This window comes from Calliphora vicina, chromosome 3, assembly GCF_958450345.1.
Source record: "Calliphora vicina chromosome 3, idCalVici1.1, whole genome shotgun sequence".
Classification (NCBI taxonomy): domain Eukaryota; kingdom Metazoa; phylum Arthropoda; class Insecta; order Diptera; family Calliphoridae; genus Calliphora; species Calliphora vicina.
Genome location: NC_088782.1, coordinates 26,373,331 through 26,392,021, shown reverse-complemented (window position 1 = coordinate 26,392,021; position 18,691 = coordinate 26,373,331). Strand labels below are relative to the sequence as shown.

Sequence of the window (18,691 nt, the reverse complement as noted above, 5' to 3'; positions counted from 1 at the left end):
ATTTTTATTTAATAAAATAGAATTGTTGGCTCTATTGACGTTACCAATGTCGGGGTAAAAAATTCTCTACGCAAAATATTTAAGAATATATTGGGACATACAAAACAGATTTAAAGTTTTTGAAAGCAGCTATGCGATTAGAGTAAACTTAGCCTAAAGTTGAAATTTACATAAAAAAAATAGGTCTAAATTGTAAGGTTCTTTATAATCAGGGTTATTCCTGTTCTCACTTTTACCATTCACCTTATTTTTAGAAGCATAATTACAACAATGGTATCTAATTTTCTCAGCATTTCTAATTATAAATGTTTACAAGTGATTTTTTTAACCTTAATTATATAATTTTCGAAATCTTATTTTATATTATATTGTTGTAATTATGCTTTCAAAAATAGGGTGAATGGTGAAAATGAGAACAGGAATAGCCATGAATATTTCCCAAAATGTTAGCTTTCAGAAAAATATAAAATTTTTTTTTTGGAAATATTAAATGGCGGAAAAGCGACGTTTCACTTACAATTATTTTCTTATAAATTCAAACAAATCGGAAAATATTTGAATCCGCTTTTAGCAAAAACCATGTCCAAATATCTTGTAAACTAAAAGAGATAATTGGTTAATTCACAGTCATATTGTCATAATGACCTAATAGTTCACGAATATAGCATACGTAGTAGTATTTTAGGGCCCTTTTTGCTTTAAAGGCAATAACAACATGTTTAAACCATTGTGAAATATTAGGACTTTATGACAATATGACATGAAAGAGACCTTGTTAACTGACCAATTATATAGCTATAATGACATTTTTGTTGATCTCTTCTAGTAGATTCCATATACAGTAATTAAGTGTGTTCGCTTACTTTCCAGTAAAAAATTTCCAGTAACTTTATTTTGGAGAGTAAAAATAAATTAAAAATAACAAAAAAAAAGTACGCGAACAACAATTTGTAAAAATGAGTTGTATTTTATTATAAATCAATTTAAAACTTTAGTTTTGTGTTAGTTTACTTCTTCTCTTTGCCAAACTTTTAAATTGTATTAATATGTTTATGTTGATATTTTTTACTGTACAAAAAATTTTCAGTAAAAAATATCATGTTCTCTATCTACAAACTGTCACTTTTAACACTCCCTTGCTCTCTCATTGGAAGTTTTTAGAAGTAAACGAACGGAATCCCGTAACTTCAAGTGATATTTTTTACAAATTATCAAGTACTCGAACACATCTATTGTAAAACAGGGGTTTACTCAAGGTGCATTTAATGTTAAATACGCCTTGGGTTTACTCCCTAATTCGATTCGAAAGGAAATATTTTCAAATTACAATGTATTTTGCACACATTTTCGTTTTCGGATTGAGTTACGCAGTAAATGTAATCGAGTTTGGGAAGACGCCTGCGGTGATTATTTGACCCTTTGGAATTGAATGAAATAATAAACCGAAAATTACCATAGATTTCCTGCTTGTTCCAAAATAAAGACATTTTCTACATCGCAATAAACCAGAAAACGATATAATAGCGAAAACGATTGCATTATGACGATAATCAAAAAATCATCTAGATAAAAGCTCTTAGAATCAAGATCATAAGATGAACAACAACTCTTTTCCGCAGACTTACTATGATGATTTTGCCAGAGATTTGAATCTTTTTAAACAAGCTTGATATAAATGATTCGTTTTTGTATCAGTGGTGCAAAAGTTTCTTGGAAATTGTAAAGCAGACGAAGTGGTTTATAAGCATTAAACTACTCTCCATAATAACTAACCTTCTAGGAACTAGTTCAACACGTTTTAGAAAAGCTTTAAAAATAAGTTTTTGGGAACATAATTTCAAGAAATTTAAACTACTTTATTTTCAGGCACAATAACCACATTTGCAGTAAAACAACTACATATTTTAATTTTTTTTACAAAACGGGTAGGTTTTTTATTAAAATTATGTTTTATTTGTTATTCTTTCAGATGAAACGTGCATATATTTAATGAATTTTTTTTTTGTATTATTATTATTGGTGTTTCATATTAAAACTCGTTGCTTAACTTAAACAAAACGGAATATAACAAATTCGCAGTTTCAACACACAATAAATTTAATTATTAAAACTAATGACACACACACACGTCTTCTTATGGGGTACAAAAAAATAAATGGATATAAGGAAGAAAGTTAAAAGATGGTCAATTCCCTTAACAAAACAAAAGAGAAAATATTGCTAAATAATATAATAACTTAAGAAAGAAACAAACAATCGAAGAAAGAAGTTTTTTCTCGCTCGGCGTTAATAACTTCACTTCCCACCAAAGCCCATAAGGTTCCCCAATCCACCCAGACCACCAGCTGCACCCTGTTGTAATTGACGCATCATATTTTGTAGACCACCAACACCGCCCATTTGTTGCAACATACGTGGGTCAATCATTTTTGCCATTTGTTGGTTAAGTTTAGCCATTTGATTGGGATTAACGTTTTTCGTCATGTCACCCTGTTTGAAAAGACCTTTCACGCCACCCATTTTCTTCACAACGGCAGCGAATTTTGTATAGTGTGACACCAGCTCCTTGACTTCACGTTCGATGACACCGGAACCCTCGGCGACACGAACAATACGTGTTGGCTGTTTACTGAACAATTTGGCACCGTCACGATTATCCAATTCACCATCGGACATACTGTCCATCATGGTCATCATACGTTTAATGCGTGCCATGGACTCCTCTTCGCCTCCCTTGGTCATAAAGTCTTGAGAGAATCCGGGTATCATGCCCATGATTTGAGAGAAAGGTCCCATTTTCATAATGTTTTGAAATTGTTCGTACATGTCGCGTATAGTAAATTGGCCGTGTTTGATTTTCTCCAAAAGCTCTTCATTTCCATCTAATTTCAGCTCATTTACCTGTAAGAGTACAAGAAAAAATATAAGATAATAAAAATACGATATAGAATAAACAGAATTAAAAAGGAAACTGCTTGAAAATTAAGAAATATTTAAATGATTCTTATAGGGCGGAAACGAACATTTTCGATCAAAAAAATTAATGTTTTAACTTTATAATCTTCTGAATGTTTTAAGTTCTCCAAAATTTCGAAATTTGCTTTATTTTTTGTAATACTCTTAATAACTTTAGATAGTTACTGTTATATTTTATATTTTTTTATATTTCAAATTAAATGAGTCGTAGATTTTAAACATATGTATATTTGAAAACTGATGAGGTTTTACAGAATCTGTCTCACGAAATTAGTTTTTATAATTTAATTGAATATTTATCACATAGTTTTTTGCTTCAATTACAATATTTAATTATTTTGGTTTTTAATTTTACGGAAATCTTGACTCCAGCCAGTTTTGAAGTGGTTTTAAATAATGGGAATTTTTAATAAAAACATAATTGTCTGTAACAGTACATAGTTCGAAAATGGGACATTTTGACTCGGACACTATTGTCACGAATATTAAGCTAATAGGTTTGAAAGAAGTTTTGAAAAAACTATACAAATACGAGCAAAATTACTAAGCAAGACCTATTTTTAATATAGTCCTGAGTTAAAGGTAATTCTGGAAAATTTTATTTGTATTTATCAATTTAGTTTTAGATTTTGTTAAAAATTGTTCACTTTCAATCAAGTTTGGCTACAGTAATCGCTAAGATACCGTGCTAAATAAGATATTTTAGGTATGAAATATCTTTTTTAGCTGACTATCATTACCGAAATAACTCCAATTACCATCACAACAAAAACCGGTTACAATTAAAATTTTTGTTATTACATTACTGAAATTTAATTTCTTAATTAGAAATTTCTATAATTTATATAGAAATTCTTAATAGCAATTGTAACTTTCTCATTTTATGTTTCGAATTTTCAATTAAAGTAGAAACCGTAAACTCATTTGAAAAGTTTTCAATATCAGGATGCTGGTTTTAATCCTAAATATAAATATTCAAAAAATTACGTTGGTTTAGATGTTAAAGCGTAACAAAATGTTTATGTAATATCAGCGCCAGATTTGAAGTATTTATTATTATATTTTAAATTATATAATTTAAAATTAAATCTTAAATCCAGGATCGAAAGAATAAAATACAAACTTGTATTAGATATCATGAATTAAAAGTAACACCCACCTTGTCAATCAGTCCTTCAATATCTCCCATGCCCAACAGTTTGCTCACAAAAGGTTTCGTCTTAAATGGCTCCAAATCGTCAATGTGTTCACCGGTACCAATAAATATAATGGGCGAATTAGTGGCGGCCACAGCTGATAGAGCACCACCACCCTTAGCATGACCATCCAATTTGGTAATGATCACAGAACCAATGTCAACTTTGTCCTTAAAAGCCTTGGCTTGAGCTTCACAAGCCTGACCAATTGTGGCATCCATAACGAAGATAATATTATCCGGATTAACGGCATTCGCAACTGCCAACATCTCCTCGAACAGAGACTCTTCTTGCTTGTGACGACCCGAAGTATCGACAATAATCATTTCGAAACCTTCTTTTTTGAACATGTCAACACCTTCTTGTGCTATGACCACAGGATCGATTTCTGTGTAACTACCATAGAAGGGAATACGAGCCTTGGTGGCATTCTGTTTAACTTGATCGTAGGCACCAGCACGGAAGGTATCAGCGCACACCAAACAAGATTTCCAATTACGTTTCTGGTAGTGATAGGCCAACTTGGTACATGTTGTGGTCTTACCTGAACCCTGTAGACCTACAAACATAATCACATTTGCTTTACCCTTGATGGGCTGATATGGCTTGACACCGGGATCTACTAATTTTATGAGTTCCTTGAACACGGCACTTTGTATCATGCGTCTTTTGTTGAGGCCACCAGCCATCTCGTCGAAATCAATTACGGCCTTCACATTTTCACGCAACTGCTTGACCAAACGAATATTTACATCGGCTTCCAAAAGGGCAGCACAAATCTCTTTAAGCATGGAATTTAAGGCCTCTTCATTGATTACGGTGGCTTTGCTTAACGAATGCAAGGCAGTGGTAATTTTTCTACCCAAATCTGCTAAAACCATTTTGTAGCCGTCTTTTCACCAATCACTACAATTATACTTATTTTTTCTTAGACTTGTTTTATTTAACTATTGATTTATATTCACGTGTATTTTTATTATGATTTTTAACAATGATATTTGCGAAATACAAGAAACAAGAAAAAAAACTTTTACTTTTTTTCTATCTCAAACAACGTCGTATTTTGACACGTCGATGTGCATGTCAGACTCCGTAGTTGGTGTATTTTTGTACAGGTAGCGGCGTTGAAATGACAAACTGTCAAAGTGGCTAAAGAAACTAGAAATATAAGAAAATTTGCAAACTAACTAGTATGTAGATAACATATAAATAATTTATGTATGTTAATTTATTATTTTAATAATATTATTTAGTTTGTGTTTTAAATTAATAGTTTTATGTATGACAAAAACAAATGTTGTTAGAGTTTATAACGCCTTCATTTCGACTCCTTTTGACTTTGAGAAAATGGTACAACATATGTCGTATAACAACCCTGTTTTAGTATAAACAACAATTTGACAACTGATTTATTTGGACTAGTAAATTGACTGTTAAATTTGATTTGTTATTTATGATTTTATAGTAAAAAGTTAATAATTTGGAGTTATATTAAACAATTGCCTTATTAATGTTGTATTACAATAAGATTACCTCTTTTGTATGTGTGTTTAATTAATGGTACAATAAAAAACACCTACTAAATTTTCAAAAATCGAAAATACCGTTACCGTCTTATTACAATAATATACAAGGTATATTACATTGTGGTAATATATCGTTACCTAAAACGCAAAATGCTCGTCAAATTTTTTTTATTTGAAAAATATTATTTTTTTTTTCAAATATTTTTCAAGTTATATTTTTTGCATTCAAGTAAACCCCCAAAAAAAGTTCAAGAGCTTTAATTTGTAATTATTTAGTGCTTACAAAAATATATGCAAATTTTCTCTTAGACCGTTTTTCGTAATTATATAACAATAATTTAAATCTCACCTTTTTATGAAAACTATTGACTATAAATTTATACAATCAATGAAGCACTCATCTATAAATTAAACCACTTTATTAACTTTTTGTTGACACCCTGCCATTTTCCACACGCATGCTTATTCTATTAACTTCCATACCGATTAAATAGCTGTTACTTTTTCCCCAGATACTTGCCAATATTTTAGAAAGGGACAAATATAGATATCAAAAGAATTTCGCTATTTTTTTCCTACTGTAGTAGGTACATGCCAACACATACAAAAAGTATGAAGAAAAATTGCATATAACGGTACCAAAGAGCTTTTCACAGATTAAAATGGAAAACGAATTACAGTTGGAAAATTTTATTGTAAGTGTTAAGAAACTAAAAAAATAAATTTAGTTGAGCGGAGCTCTAGTAAGAATTGAACAAAAAATATATATAAAAAAATGAATAACTGTAATTAATAAAATTATAAAAAAAAATTCTATAAAAATTAAACAGTTTGAGTAAATGAAAAATTAATAAAAAATAATAAAGAATTACTAGCTAAAGTTATAATAAAGCAAATATTTGTTAAGAATTGTAGCATATCGTTAGAAAATTATGGAATTTTTAATTCACATACTTATATTTTTCACTATGACGTTTGAGTGAAAATTTTCATTGATTTTTTTTTGCCCACTGCAACAACTACTAAATAAAATTAAAATATAAAAATTGTTAAAATTTCTAGAAAAATTTAATATATAATATAGACGTGTATATATTAATTGCATATATTATATAAAATTTATAATAAAAAATATTCCTACACATATATTTTTAATAATAAAAAAATTAAATTTAAAAAATTTTATTATTAAAGAAAAAAAAATTAAAGCAATTTATTTGAAATACAGTTAAAAACAGAATTAAATGTGTATAAAAAAAAATTATATAAAAAATTAACAAATTTTTTATAAAATTTTTTTTCTTTCAGCTGTATTCCAGTATATATATAAAACTTTTACGGCGAGTATAATTTAAAAAAGTACGAAAGCTTTTTGCTTTTACTGGTTAAAAGGACTCTCACGCCTGTGTGTGCGCTTTGGGTCTTTAGAAAACAAAAACCACAAGAAAACAACAGCATAAGTTGTATTTCATTGAATGAAAATAATACAAGAACTACAAGAAAACAACAACAAAAAATAAAGAAAAAAGAGCAACGTCAACAAAAACCCATAATAGAGAACAATATTTAACAACGAAGTGTATAATAATCTCTCTCAAAAACTATATATGTATTTACCGTTACATTAACTACCACCACCACCCTACACTACTCAATACAACTCTAACCAATTATCAGTCACTCAGTAAGCAAACAACTTGCGAGAGCATATTTTATCTTTAGCAATTTGCCGTACTTGTCATCATCGTCGTCATACACACACCAACAAAAAAATATATTGGCCAACTTTAGCTAGTGTAACGGAATATAGTGTCAGCAGCCAGAAAAACAACAACAATAACAGAAAAGTATCCCCTAAAAAGCCTTTTGTTCAAGGAATATCAGCAGTTTTCAATACCTTCCAAATCTATCCTTCACACACTCTCTCTATCTCTCTCGTTAACAACTCTAAAGAACAAAAACTACAACACATAACATGTAAGTAAAAATATTGATTTTTCTTTTTTTTTTCCTCTTCTCTACTGAATTGAACTTATAAAAATCTGCACTTGTATACAATTTATTCATTCAGTTAAATTTTGTTTAATTGAATTTTTTCATTTTATTTTGTGTTTATTCTTTGGTTTATTATGAGTGAATTATAAAAAAAACTCCAAATTTAGGAAAAGTCACACACATAAATTGTGCATTAATGTTTTTAGGAAATCCAAAATCCGTTTATTCGCGTGTTTTCAATGGCACGAAAATCTGTGGGAAATTATGAAATTGTGTCAAGCGAAGGAGGTCTTAACACCCATATTTGACATTTTTTTTATATTTATGTATGTAATATATTGTGCAATTAAGTGCATTATCAAAAAAAATTGCACAAAATCACAATCGAATTAATTTTTGATACGGTACCAAAAAAATTCTTTGTAATTTTACATTTTTTTTATTCCTACATCTTCGAATGTCATTAAAGACATTTATGAATATTTGTGTATGACCTTCATATCCGAAAATATCGAACTTATATTTTGAAAAATAGGTATATTATAGTGTGTACATTTGTAATACCTCCAAATAGAATAGAATTTATTAAGTTTTAATTTAATTTGTAAAAAGATTTTTTTTTTAATAATCTTTAGAATAATAAATTCATTATTTCCTTGCAAGAATCTGGAAGGAATGGACAGTTATTTAACATGACATATACTTATATTTAATAAAAAACCAGAATTCGTTATTTTTTTTGCTCTCCTTGGAAGTTTTTAAAGTACACAGAGAAAACAGGGGCCGAATTACCGCATTCATGATCGAATGAACTGTCGTATCGAAAAATAATTTCGATATCGTAATTATAACAAAATGTACTAAATTTTATGCACGATATCGAATGCCGTAATCTCAGATAAGAAAATTACGAACGATTTTACTCGATATCGAATGCGGTATTTCGGACCCAGATTCGTAGTAGCAACCGAATTTGTTGTCAATCTGTTTTCTCTGTGCACATACATATATATACTATATAGCTCATTTTGTGGGCGTATCCGAAAAATGTAACTCATTACAGACATTTTTATTAATAGCCTTTTTTAAAGAAGTAATTGTGATGATTTTTGACTTTTTAAATTAAACAAGTATTTGGCTGTGCGGAATCTTATATACCCTTCACCAAATGTTACTTTAAGATATAGATTGAAAAAACTAGGGTTACAAAATATTTTTCCCGATTTTGACCCATTGTCGGTCCGAATTACTATGGAGTTATATACTTCGTTCAAAATTAATGTTACATTTTTTCCTTCTTTATATTAAAACTTTTCGGTTTCTGAGGGGGGATTTCCTTTTTTTACCCCTCACAAAACTATTCCCAACAAAACAAATTCTTTAGTTTCATTCAAATAATTATAAAATTATTGTCAAAGGAATGTCTTCAATACGTTTGAGGTACTAAGGAATTAATAAGTCTATAATTAATTCGTAATGAAATATTTAATGGAATGGTTAAACATAAAATTTTATTAAATTAACAATTAATTCATTCAAACCTTTTCTGCTATCTTATATTACGAAGATTGGTATAAATGTCTTCTCAATTTTATTTATTCTCTGACCAAACTTAATATATTGTAGAGTTTGAATGAGTTCCAGGTTCATGCCATTTAGAGCATTGAAATTGCTGACGAATGCGCAACAAACGGTTCGTCATCGAACGAAACTGTGGCGCAAAGGAACATTGATATCCTCTTGGTTGCGTTATGAATGGGCGATTACCACTTGTAGAATATCGATCGGTCTACGATTACGGCCTAATCCGAAACGTTTTTCAACATATATTTTTTTAGAAAACTTTTTTTCTGGAGAAAATGTTGCTCATTTTCTGTCATTTTTATAGAAAAGCTTTATTTAAAATCGAACAAGCTTAAAATTAGAGGAGTTTTCAAGATCAATCATAATAAATATGTGCTAGCTCAATAAATGAAGAAAAGCAATACCAAATTTTATAATTTGTTCGAACATGTGTATAGAGCGGAAACATCCCTGTCTGAGTGGTGTTTGAGTTTTTTTCTAGTTTCCGATTCTTATAATAATAAACATACATATCGTGAATTCCAGAAAAAACCAAAAGTTTGCGACTTCTTCTGATTTTGACCATATTCGAAACCTTTGGAGTTCTTTGAACATTTCCATTTTCCACAAATAAAATTTTTGTGAAAATCAAGAAATTTTACATATGATGTAAAATTTATGAACCTGATGTCGGATTTTATTGCAGTAAGAGACATTTGTCCCTTTTAGACAACTTAATTAAAAAACTATTTGTTTTCACTTTTGAAAATGTTCTCCTTGTAACATTTAAACTTTTTTCAAATAATCTTAAAAAGTTTTAAATTAACTAAACAACAAAATTAAATTTTTTTCTTGTATATGACGAACTGCCAAAATTTAAGTTTTGCAAACAAAAGTATAAAGGTACGGTCACACATGGCGAATATTTACTCAAAAAAGCGTAGCCTCTTTTTTTAATTTGTTTGTGTTTTGTAAGATCAAACAGCATCAAATAAAATTAAACTAAATATTTGTTTTGAATTGTCTTAAGTAAAAAAAGTTTTTGACAATAAATAAAAGAATTTAAATATATTTTATTTAGCGGTTACGTCTTTTCCGTCAAATATTTGCCATGTGTGACCCTACCTTAAGGCAAATTTGTGAGATTTTTAAAGAACAAACATTAATTTTGTCTTCAATATTAAAAAATAAAGTTAATATAGTTGAATGCGTTCCATATAATAATCAAAATATTAATATTAAATGTTATAATTACATTTTAAGCTACCTTCGAGGTCGCTATAACCGTGTGCGATTTAATTAAGTATTACACGATTTTCAGAAGATTTTTATTCCGAACTAAACTTTAGGGCCGAAGTGTCTCGTGTTAACAGTTGTTTTGAAGTAAATTTTTTACAGTAAAAGAGAAAACAATTAAAGCAAGATACAATCACAATTTATTTTTTATTATTTGGAGAACCCTAAACTGCTATGTAATTTTGTTATTTTAGCCCCTATGGCTTTATATTACATGTTTTGAAATAAAATAAATAAACTCATGGAGCGGAAACTCTACTGTCAAAGACCTAACTCTGTTGTCAAAAATTTAAGTGGTAAAAAAAAACTTTGTGACACAAAAACAACACTTGTATGTGGGATTATTTTGAGTAAATTTTTTTGGTTTGAGTTTTTTTCTAGATTCCGCTATACCCCTAAAACTGAAAAAACTCACACAATTGAATACTGAAAAATTAAACACATTTCAATATCGTGGTTAAATGTCATTAACACAATTAATGGCAACAATTGTTTGTTAAGACCTTTTTCACCTGACACCCACAAATCAAACAAACACACACAATTTCCTTTCAAACAAGACATGCTCAATTGTTTGTGGTGACCATTACAGTCTTTGGTGCAAATGATTGTAATTTATTGTAAATTATAACCAAAAAAACATCGATTTTAATTATGATTCATTTATTGGTTTTACACAAAAATATATAATTTATAAAAACAATAGTTATATTTTCTTATTTGGCAAAGTCCATATTTTATATACGTCAACACATATACACTAACAAATACTATTACCATATAGAAATACATATACACACACACATGCATACAAATACATACAAGGATATTTCCTTTTGAACTCATACCCATACATACAAACAATAATCTAATAAATTTATTTCACAATTTATCAAGTGCGTCGTAGTTGAAATTAAATAAATTCCAGATTTTAAAAGTTATTGCATTATTTTTTTTAAATTAGAGTAAATACAAATTCAATAATTTTTTTTATGTAAAAAATTAATGGATTTTTGTTAACATTGGCACTAGAAGTAATAATCAAATTTATGGCGGTTTTATAGAGAATTGAGAATTTTAAGGCTACACAATTTGTGGAAGGAAGGTGGTATGATACATTAAATATGACGTCAGAGTTTATACTAAGTATTTGAAATATTTGTCATTTAATAACGCAATACATTTGCAAAAATGGTAACATGTATAGTCGGTCCAGCTCGACCATATAATATCTTACACCGAGTATATGAGCTATGCACCGATCACAAACAAATTTAGCATGATTTCTGTGTATTTTTATTTGAGTTAAATTTTATCTCAATATTAATACTTGAAAAATATTTGTGCAGTGATTTCCGGACTTTTATTTTTATGGGAACTTATTTGTGTTGAATTTAATTTGACTATGATTTTCGGAAGAGGACCGACCTTTCATGGGTGCAGACTAATTATGGACCGATTGTCATATAATTAGGTGACATGACTTCTGTATATATGAAACTTATTTGTGTTGAAGTTAATTTGGTTAGCAACATTTTTAAGACATTCATGCTCGTTAAATTTATTTCCGGAAGTGAACCTTATATGGGAGCTATGGCTAATTATGGACTGATCGTCATAATATTAGATAACTTGATTTCCGTATATATTTATTTGGAACGAAAAAATTCCCAATAAGCACTTTTATTGAAATTCAAGTTGAAAGCATGCCTTGAATTATAGTCAAGCAATTGCATTCAAGTCAAATTCCAACAAAATGTTCAAGTACTTGAATTTTTGAGAAATTAAAAATTTGTATGAGAATTTTTAAATATTTTTTTCTTATGAAATATATAATACGAATACGATTAGATTTTCTCAACATCAATTTGCATTTTCTGAACTTAAATTTTAATTATTTCGATTTCTGAATTTCAGTTACATTTTTCTGAATATTAAATTGGATTTCTTAATTTCAATTTGTTTTTTGTCAATATTAATTTGTATATCTTGTTTTCAATGTCACACATTTGCTGCAACAACGTCATAACTCAAAATCCGGATGTTTTGAACTGAGTAAAACAAAATATGTGCCGTTCTTTAGTCTTTCTTATAGTTTTATCAGTTTTCAAAAAAGTCAATTATTTTTTGTAAACGTCAAAATGAAAATTCATGTTTTCTCGTATATTTAACAAGTAAAAGTTTGGGTTAAATACAGATTAGAAAGATATTCGTATCTACTATTTAAATCAGGTTTAATTTCAGAAATCGCATGATTTGTTGAAAATTTATTTAAGAAATAGTAAAATGTCTTAAAACATTAATTAATGACAATAATATTGGTTTAAAATTCTGATTTGTAAAAGTTCTTTTTCAAAACTAATTACCAGGGAAACCGGAAATATGCTCTAAAAAAAGCGTTTTATGCGCTTTAAATATGCAGTAAAAACTTTAAAATATGCTCTTAAAATTTAAAAAATATGCTCTTAAAAAAACAAACTTTTACATAATTTTTAGCCAAAAAAAATTTACTTAAATTTTCAAATTAAAATCGTTGTCTATTGGATCTGAAAACATTTTTAAACATAGAAAATGTTCTTTCGACATCAACTGATGTTACAGGAGCAAATTTAAAAGACAATATTTCTTTAACACTTAGAACGGTTAAGTTTGAATTAGAACTAAAATTTGATATTTAGATGGAGCTATTATTAAAAACGCAAAATATGACATAAATATGCTCTTAAAACCAATATATGCAAAAATATGTATTTAAGGGTAAAATATGCAAAAATATGCACTAACAAATCGATGCCAAAATTCTTAAATAGTTCTGAAACGTGTAAATATCTTATCCATGTGCTCATTAGACTCACCAGAAAAAACATGCATTTGCATATTTTGGTTTCCCTGCTAATTACTTATTTTTTCCAGTCTTAACTTTGTCGGACTTCTTAAATCTTTTGTATATATTATTTAATTTTTAAAAAAAATGTAATGCTGGATTTTGACTTAATTTGGCTTTAAAAAATTCACGCGAATGAACAGATTTTTTTTAAATTTATCGGGAATGGAAAAAGTCCGGGAAATTAGGAACCCCTGGGGTTCCAATCGGTATACTTTAAGGTGGCAATTAGATTAGTAGTCAGCAAAAACGAATAATACCCTACCATGGTGGATTGTGGTATGATATGTGAAGATGTTTTCAATTATAAAGAATTTTAGATTCTAATTTATTTTGTATTAAATGAACTATAAATTATTACTATCGAATGTTTTGGTATTCGCGATAGTGGTGAATTTCTTACGAATAATCACCTCTATCGCGAATCAATATTTCAAATGAAAGATATTCCGTTTTACAATTTTTTGTTCATCAAATTGGTTCACGTGAAAACATTCCCCATGTTGTGAAATTTTTAGATGAAATTTTGTAAACAATTAACAGCTGTTGCGAACAAAATCAATTATTGTGAATGAAAATTTCATGAGATATTTCATGGGACATGGATATTTCATGGGAACATAAATTTCACATGTTATTGCCGTTGGGGCGAATTATTCGAAGAATTTAACAATTAACATTTTCGAATAACGAATATTCGAATATTTTGAATGAAGAATAACCGATTAAAACGAATAAATATATTTGATCTTATTTGACAAATAATTAAAGTTAAAGAATTCAACAACTCCGACTACAAATATAGTATAAATAGCTACAAAACTTTTGAATTCTAAAACATAGAGGTATTCGAATAATTTGATTCATTTTAAATTTGTAATCGAATTATTTGAACAAGTTAAAATCTCTTTTTCGAATTATTCGAATAAAAGAAAAATCGTATAATTTGAATATTGATAAATTAGTTAAAATAATAACAATGAAGAATAAATTTATTTTTATTTATTATCGATAATCTCGGATTCGCGATAGAAAATATACGTTAAAACAATAAGTAGTCCTTCAAATAATATTTTATAATAAAATTAATATAAATTATCATACCATCTTCCCCATTTTAAACAAAAAAAAAAAAATTTTAGTTTGTAAGTATTACAAAACTTATAAGTATTTAACATGACTTTAGTATTAAAAACGAAATTAAAAGCTTTGAAATTATTACAAAAAATAAATATTTATCTTCAAAATTTCATAGTCAAATTCAAAATTTCTGACATACTTTCAAATAAAACTAATGCGAAGAATAAAAAAACATTCAATTTAATTTCATTCAATTACAATTAATTAATAATTTATATTCATAAATAAACTCCTATTGACACTTTGGCAAAAGTGTTTTGTTTTCTGAAAATATCATTAAAAATAATCAAAGATTTTTGGGTTCAAAGTAGCCTTCTGGTCTTCTACCGCGCTTAATTGTCTATTGTCCTGAAAATGGAAGGTGAAGCCAAAGAAGGAAAGGAAAGTGAGCCTCAGTGAGTATCAAGCCATGATTATCCAAAAACATTAAAAACTTAAACATAAAGTTTTTTTCTTATACTTAAAACTATACAACAATAGTTAAATATTATATACAAATACTATATAAATATTAGAGATGATATCACTCTTTTTGATACAGCATTATTATTAAAAAAAGAGTGAGCTTTCAATTCTTATATATTGAAATTGCCTGGTTTAATATCAAATATCAGCTGTGATTTTTTATTTCGCTAAAAATCGAATGTTACGATTAGTATATTTTTAATCTAGTGCCTTAAATAGTTAGAAATCAATTCGCCTAAGGTGAAATATATTTTTTAATAATATAAATATCAGACAATAATATTAATAATATTTTGCATGTTAAATATTTGTTTCTTTTTTACTTAATTTTTCAATTTTATTTTAAATTATAATTATTAATTTTTAAGAAATCTTGTTAAAACTTGAGTCATCCGTGGGGGGGGGGTTTAATAAAGTAAAATTTATTTAAATTTATTTTTTGTTTTGGGGGGTGGATAGTTTGAATAGGGCTCTGTTCCCTTAAATGAGCCAATTTATGTTTTACACACATTTAAGTTATGTATTCCTTCTGAAACATATTCAAAATGTGTACGAGCTCGAAGAAATAGTTTTTCTGGTGGTCTGTCACACCAACATGTTGCTTGGTGATTTTTTTTTTTTTTAACTTAGTAGAGACAAGGCAACTAACTTTGACCACTACCCCTCATTCCAACTATGAACTCATGCACATACAAATCAACTCAGCACAGTTAAATTTCATTAAGCGATCTCTAATCGTTCTCAAGCTACCGAATTATTAAAAACAAATGTATAAACGGCATTAAATCCAAAAAGCGAGGCGGCCAATTGACATCGCCAAATCGAGAGATTACGCGACCAGAAAATTTCTGATTCAACAACGGAATTGTTTGGCCTGTGTGGCTCGTGGCGCCGTCTTGCTGAAACTATAGATCACTGATGTCAACATTTATCTATTGTGGCCACAACAAATTACATACAAGGTTTGTGAGGGAGACTGATTACACAAGGAAAAACTGCTCGAAGTGAAAGTCAGTTTTATAGTAAATTTTCACCACTAAATTTCGTTGTTCACTAGTCACTGTGGTTCCAAATTTAAAATTAGTTGCTTTTTATAAGAATTTTGGGTCTCTAAATCCAAAAATTATGTTTCAAGCTAATTTCAAATACTCTGTTCTTAGGTGAAGTGTATCCCAGAGAGAGCGTTCAGCATCGATCGAAACAAATAGTATTTGGACGGAGCAAGGTCTAGACTATAAAGCGGGTGTGGCTAAACTTTCCAACCACTTCATTCTAAATAGTATTGATTGTATAATGTGGCCGAGCGTTTTCATGATGGAATATTACGGTTTAATGTCTGGCCGCTTATTCAGAGGGTTTTTCGGCAAATGCTTACTTCAAACGAATCAATTGCGTTCGGAACAGGTTCAGCAGCTCATAATCATTCAGACCATCACAGACATGTGATGGTCTGAACAGATTTCAGCAGCTCATAATAGATAGGACCATTTTGCTCCCACCAAATACAGAGCATTACCTTAGCGCCATGGATATTTGTCTTTGGTGTCGATTCGGCTGGTTGGCCGATATAATTCGCAAGTAATGATTCGTTGCAAAAATAATTTTCTTTTATAGCATTCATACATTATTTCGTTGAGTTTAACAACAATCTTCATTGAGTAATGCCTCCAAATCTTGGTCTTCCGTATCAAAATCACAACTTCTGAACTGCACAAATCATCTCTGGCACATTGAAACTGATGGAACACATTCACCATAAGCTTTGGTGAGCAATCGGTGTGCTTCAACGTCACTTTTTTTTCAAAATTAAGATGTAAAGCAAAACTGCCCGCATTGTTGGCACAAAATTCGACATTATAGAAGAAACCGTTGTTGTCTACACTTTAATATTCAACAACTAAGTGAGAATAAATGACAGATATGTACCCTTTAAAATTAAATATAAGTTGTTAACAGCAAAAACCGAGTTTAAAAGACACCCCATCTATTGTAAATTCAGCATTTTTAAGTCCTACACCCAAATAAAAGGAGCTACGGGGTGGAATGAGATTTCTTAAGAGACATAGTCCCTATAAGTTGCCTTTGTCGGTCTTTGTTTGAGTTTTTATTTGAGAACCAACTTCGACAGACTAATATAGGATAAAAAGAGAGGACCACTAATGTAAAATATACATTAAATAATGGCAAATTTCAATGTCTATAAAAGATTTGAAGTATGGACATCAATGTGCAAAAACAAATGAAATATGAGATTTTAGTTAAGAATAAATTTGTTAAAAATTTTAAAACAAAGATTTGAGCGAAAATCTCTTCTCTCATGATATTAAAACTACCCAGCGGATTTTTTTCCCCATACATCTTCCAACTGAGACCAATGACAATGTAGATGCGACTAATCTAAAGTCTGCATTCAGTTTCCACATTTACACAGCGATGGCCAAGGCCGTCATATGGGTCCAAGCGAAAGTCGGATGGGTCCAACTCCACCTACATTGTAAGCGAAGGTCGGATGAGTCCAACTCCACTGACTTTTTTTAATCGTCTTAAATTTCTTTTACTGAAGCCGGACATTTCTTTTAATATAAAAAACACACAGCAACACAACACTTACTATTTTAAATTTGTACTTATTTATTTTATTTAATTAATTATTTATTTTTAATGCCACAATGGCGGTTTAACCAGTTGTACTTTCAAAAACACTTTACAATATGAAACTTTGCTTTGAAAGAATAGAAAAAACAAAGATACAACAAAAAATAAATAACGGGACAATGGCTGAACCAAAACAAACAACAAAACTATATTAACAATATGATGCAAGTACGTACGATAACAACATTTTATTCGACTTTGTCTTGCTCTTTAATTCTAATATGTATTTTATTTTACAATGGAATAGCAATAGGACTCATCTGAATCGGATGCTAGTTGTATACTCTTAACCAATTTTATTTTATGTTTTCCTATTGACTTAATAGTATACATATGGATGTGTTTTAAATTGTAATAACCTGCGGACTGCTGGGTATTTTACGTTGTAAGAGAGCAAGTTATTAGCTAATTTTGTAGAATATATATAATTTTGTCCAGCTAGATTTGGGTTGGAACCACAGTGCGAGTAAAACACTAAATAAATGTCAAAGGATGACAGTTCAAAGCTTAACCTCAACATCATTCTAAAAATTCTGGTATTCTGAAATTACAAGGGATAAGTTATATTTTTTTAACAAGTTGCAGATACTATATTATTTCGATTTCAGGCTTTTTTACATCGTTGTAATACTTCCTGTTCTGAAATTTTCTACTGTGCAAGTAAAGTTATTCACTTTAATGCCTTGAGAATTTCTCGATTTGTAGAAGACCCCTAAGTATTTATTTATAATTTATTAAAAAGCATTTATTTTAAATTTAATAATTTTTAATTTAACTTAATTTCTTATTTTTATTTTATAGAATTAAGATTTTAACAAAAATCAGACATAATTTATTTAACTCTTAAGAAATCTAAGCAAAATAATGGGCAAAAAAGATAAAAAGAAGGAAGAGTAAGTTGAAATTTCTTTAAAAATATTGTCAAAAACATTTAATTTTCAAATTAAGCTTTGTTTTAACAAAATATAACAGTTATTTTTTTAGAAAGGCTAAAC

The 18,691-nt window shown here is 28.8% G+C and overlaps 2 protein-coding genes across 7 annotated transcripts in view; one reads left to right on the top strand and one right to left on the bottom strand.

Moving 5' to 3' along the window:
* nSyb (neuronal Synaptobrevin) overlaps window positions 1–18,691 on the top strand; it is a 311,043-nt gene that overhangs the window by 280,937 nt on the left and 11,415 nt on the right. For 3 of the 6 annotated variants that reach the window (XR_010576235.1, XM_065504096.1, XM_065504097.1), the window contains exon 1: window positions 14,885–14,971. The exons of 1 other annotated variant lie outside the window; for it this stretch is intronic. Coding sequence is in view for 2 of the 5 variants with exons in the window: in XM_065504096.1 (XP_065360168.1) it covers window positions 14,931–14,971 (41 nt within the window). In the remaining 3 variants the exon portion in view is untranslated. Of the gene's footprint in view, window positions 1–6,331; window positions 6,442–7,006; window positions 7,676–14,884; window positions 14,972–18,691 lie in introns of those variants that run through there. 2 more of the 6 variants (XR_010576237.1, XR_010576236.1) reach the window with 2 other exon arrangements.
* On the bottom strand, window positions 1,903–5,241 carry Srp54k (signal recognition particle 54k). The gene is made up of 2 exons (XM_065506533.1): window positions 4,136–5,241; window positions 1,903–2,901 (listed from the first exon to the last, which is right to left on the bottom strand). Exons 1-2 carry the CDS (start codon window positions 5,051–5,053, stop codon window positions 2,296–2,298), a joined length of 1,524 nt encoding a protein of 507 aa, XP_065362605.1. The 5' UTR covers window positions 5,054–5,241; the 3' UTR covers window positions 1,903–2,295.

Bases quoted from the DNA above. Each gene is read 5' to 3' on its own strand.
- Srp54k (XM_065506533.1), bottom strand. From the start codon at position 5,053: ATGGTTTTAGCAGATTTGGGTAGAAAAATTACCACTGCCTTGCATTCG. The intron at 2,902-4,135 runs GTGGGTGTTACT...GTACTCTTACAG, and splicing joins TTGAAGGACTGATTGACAAG to GTAAATGAGCTGAAATTAGA.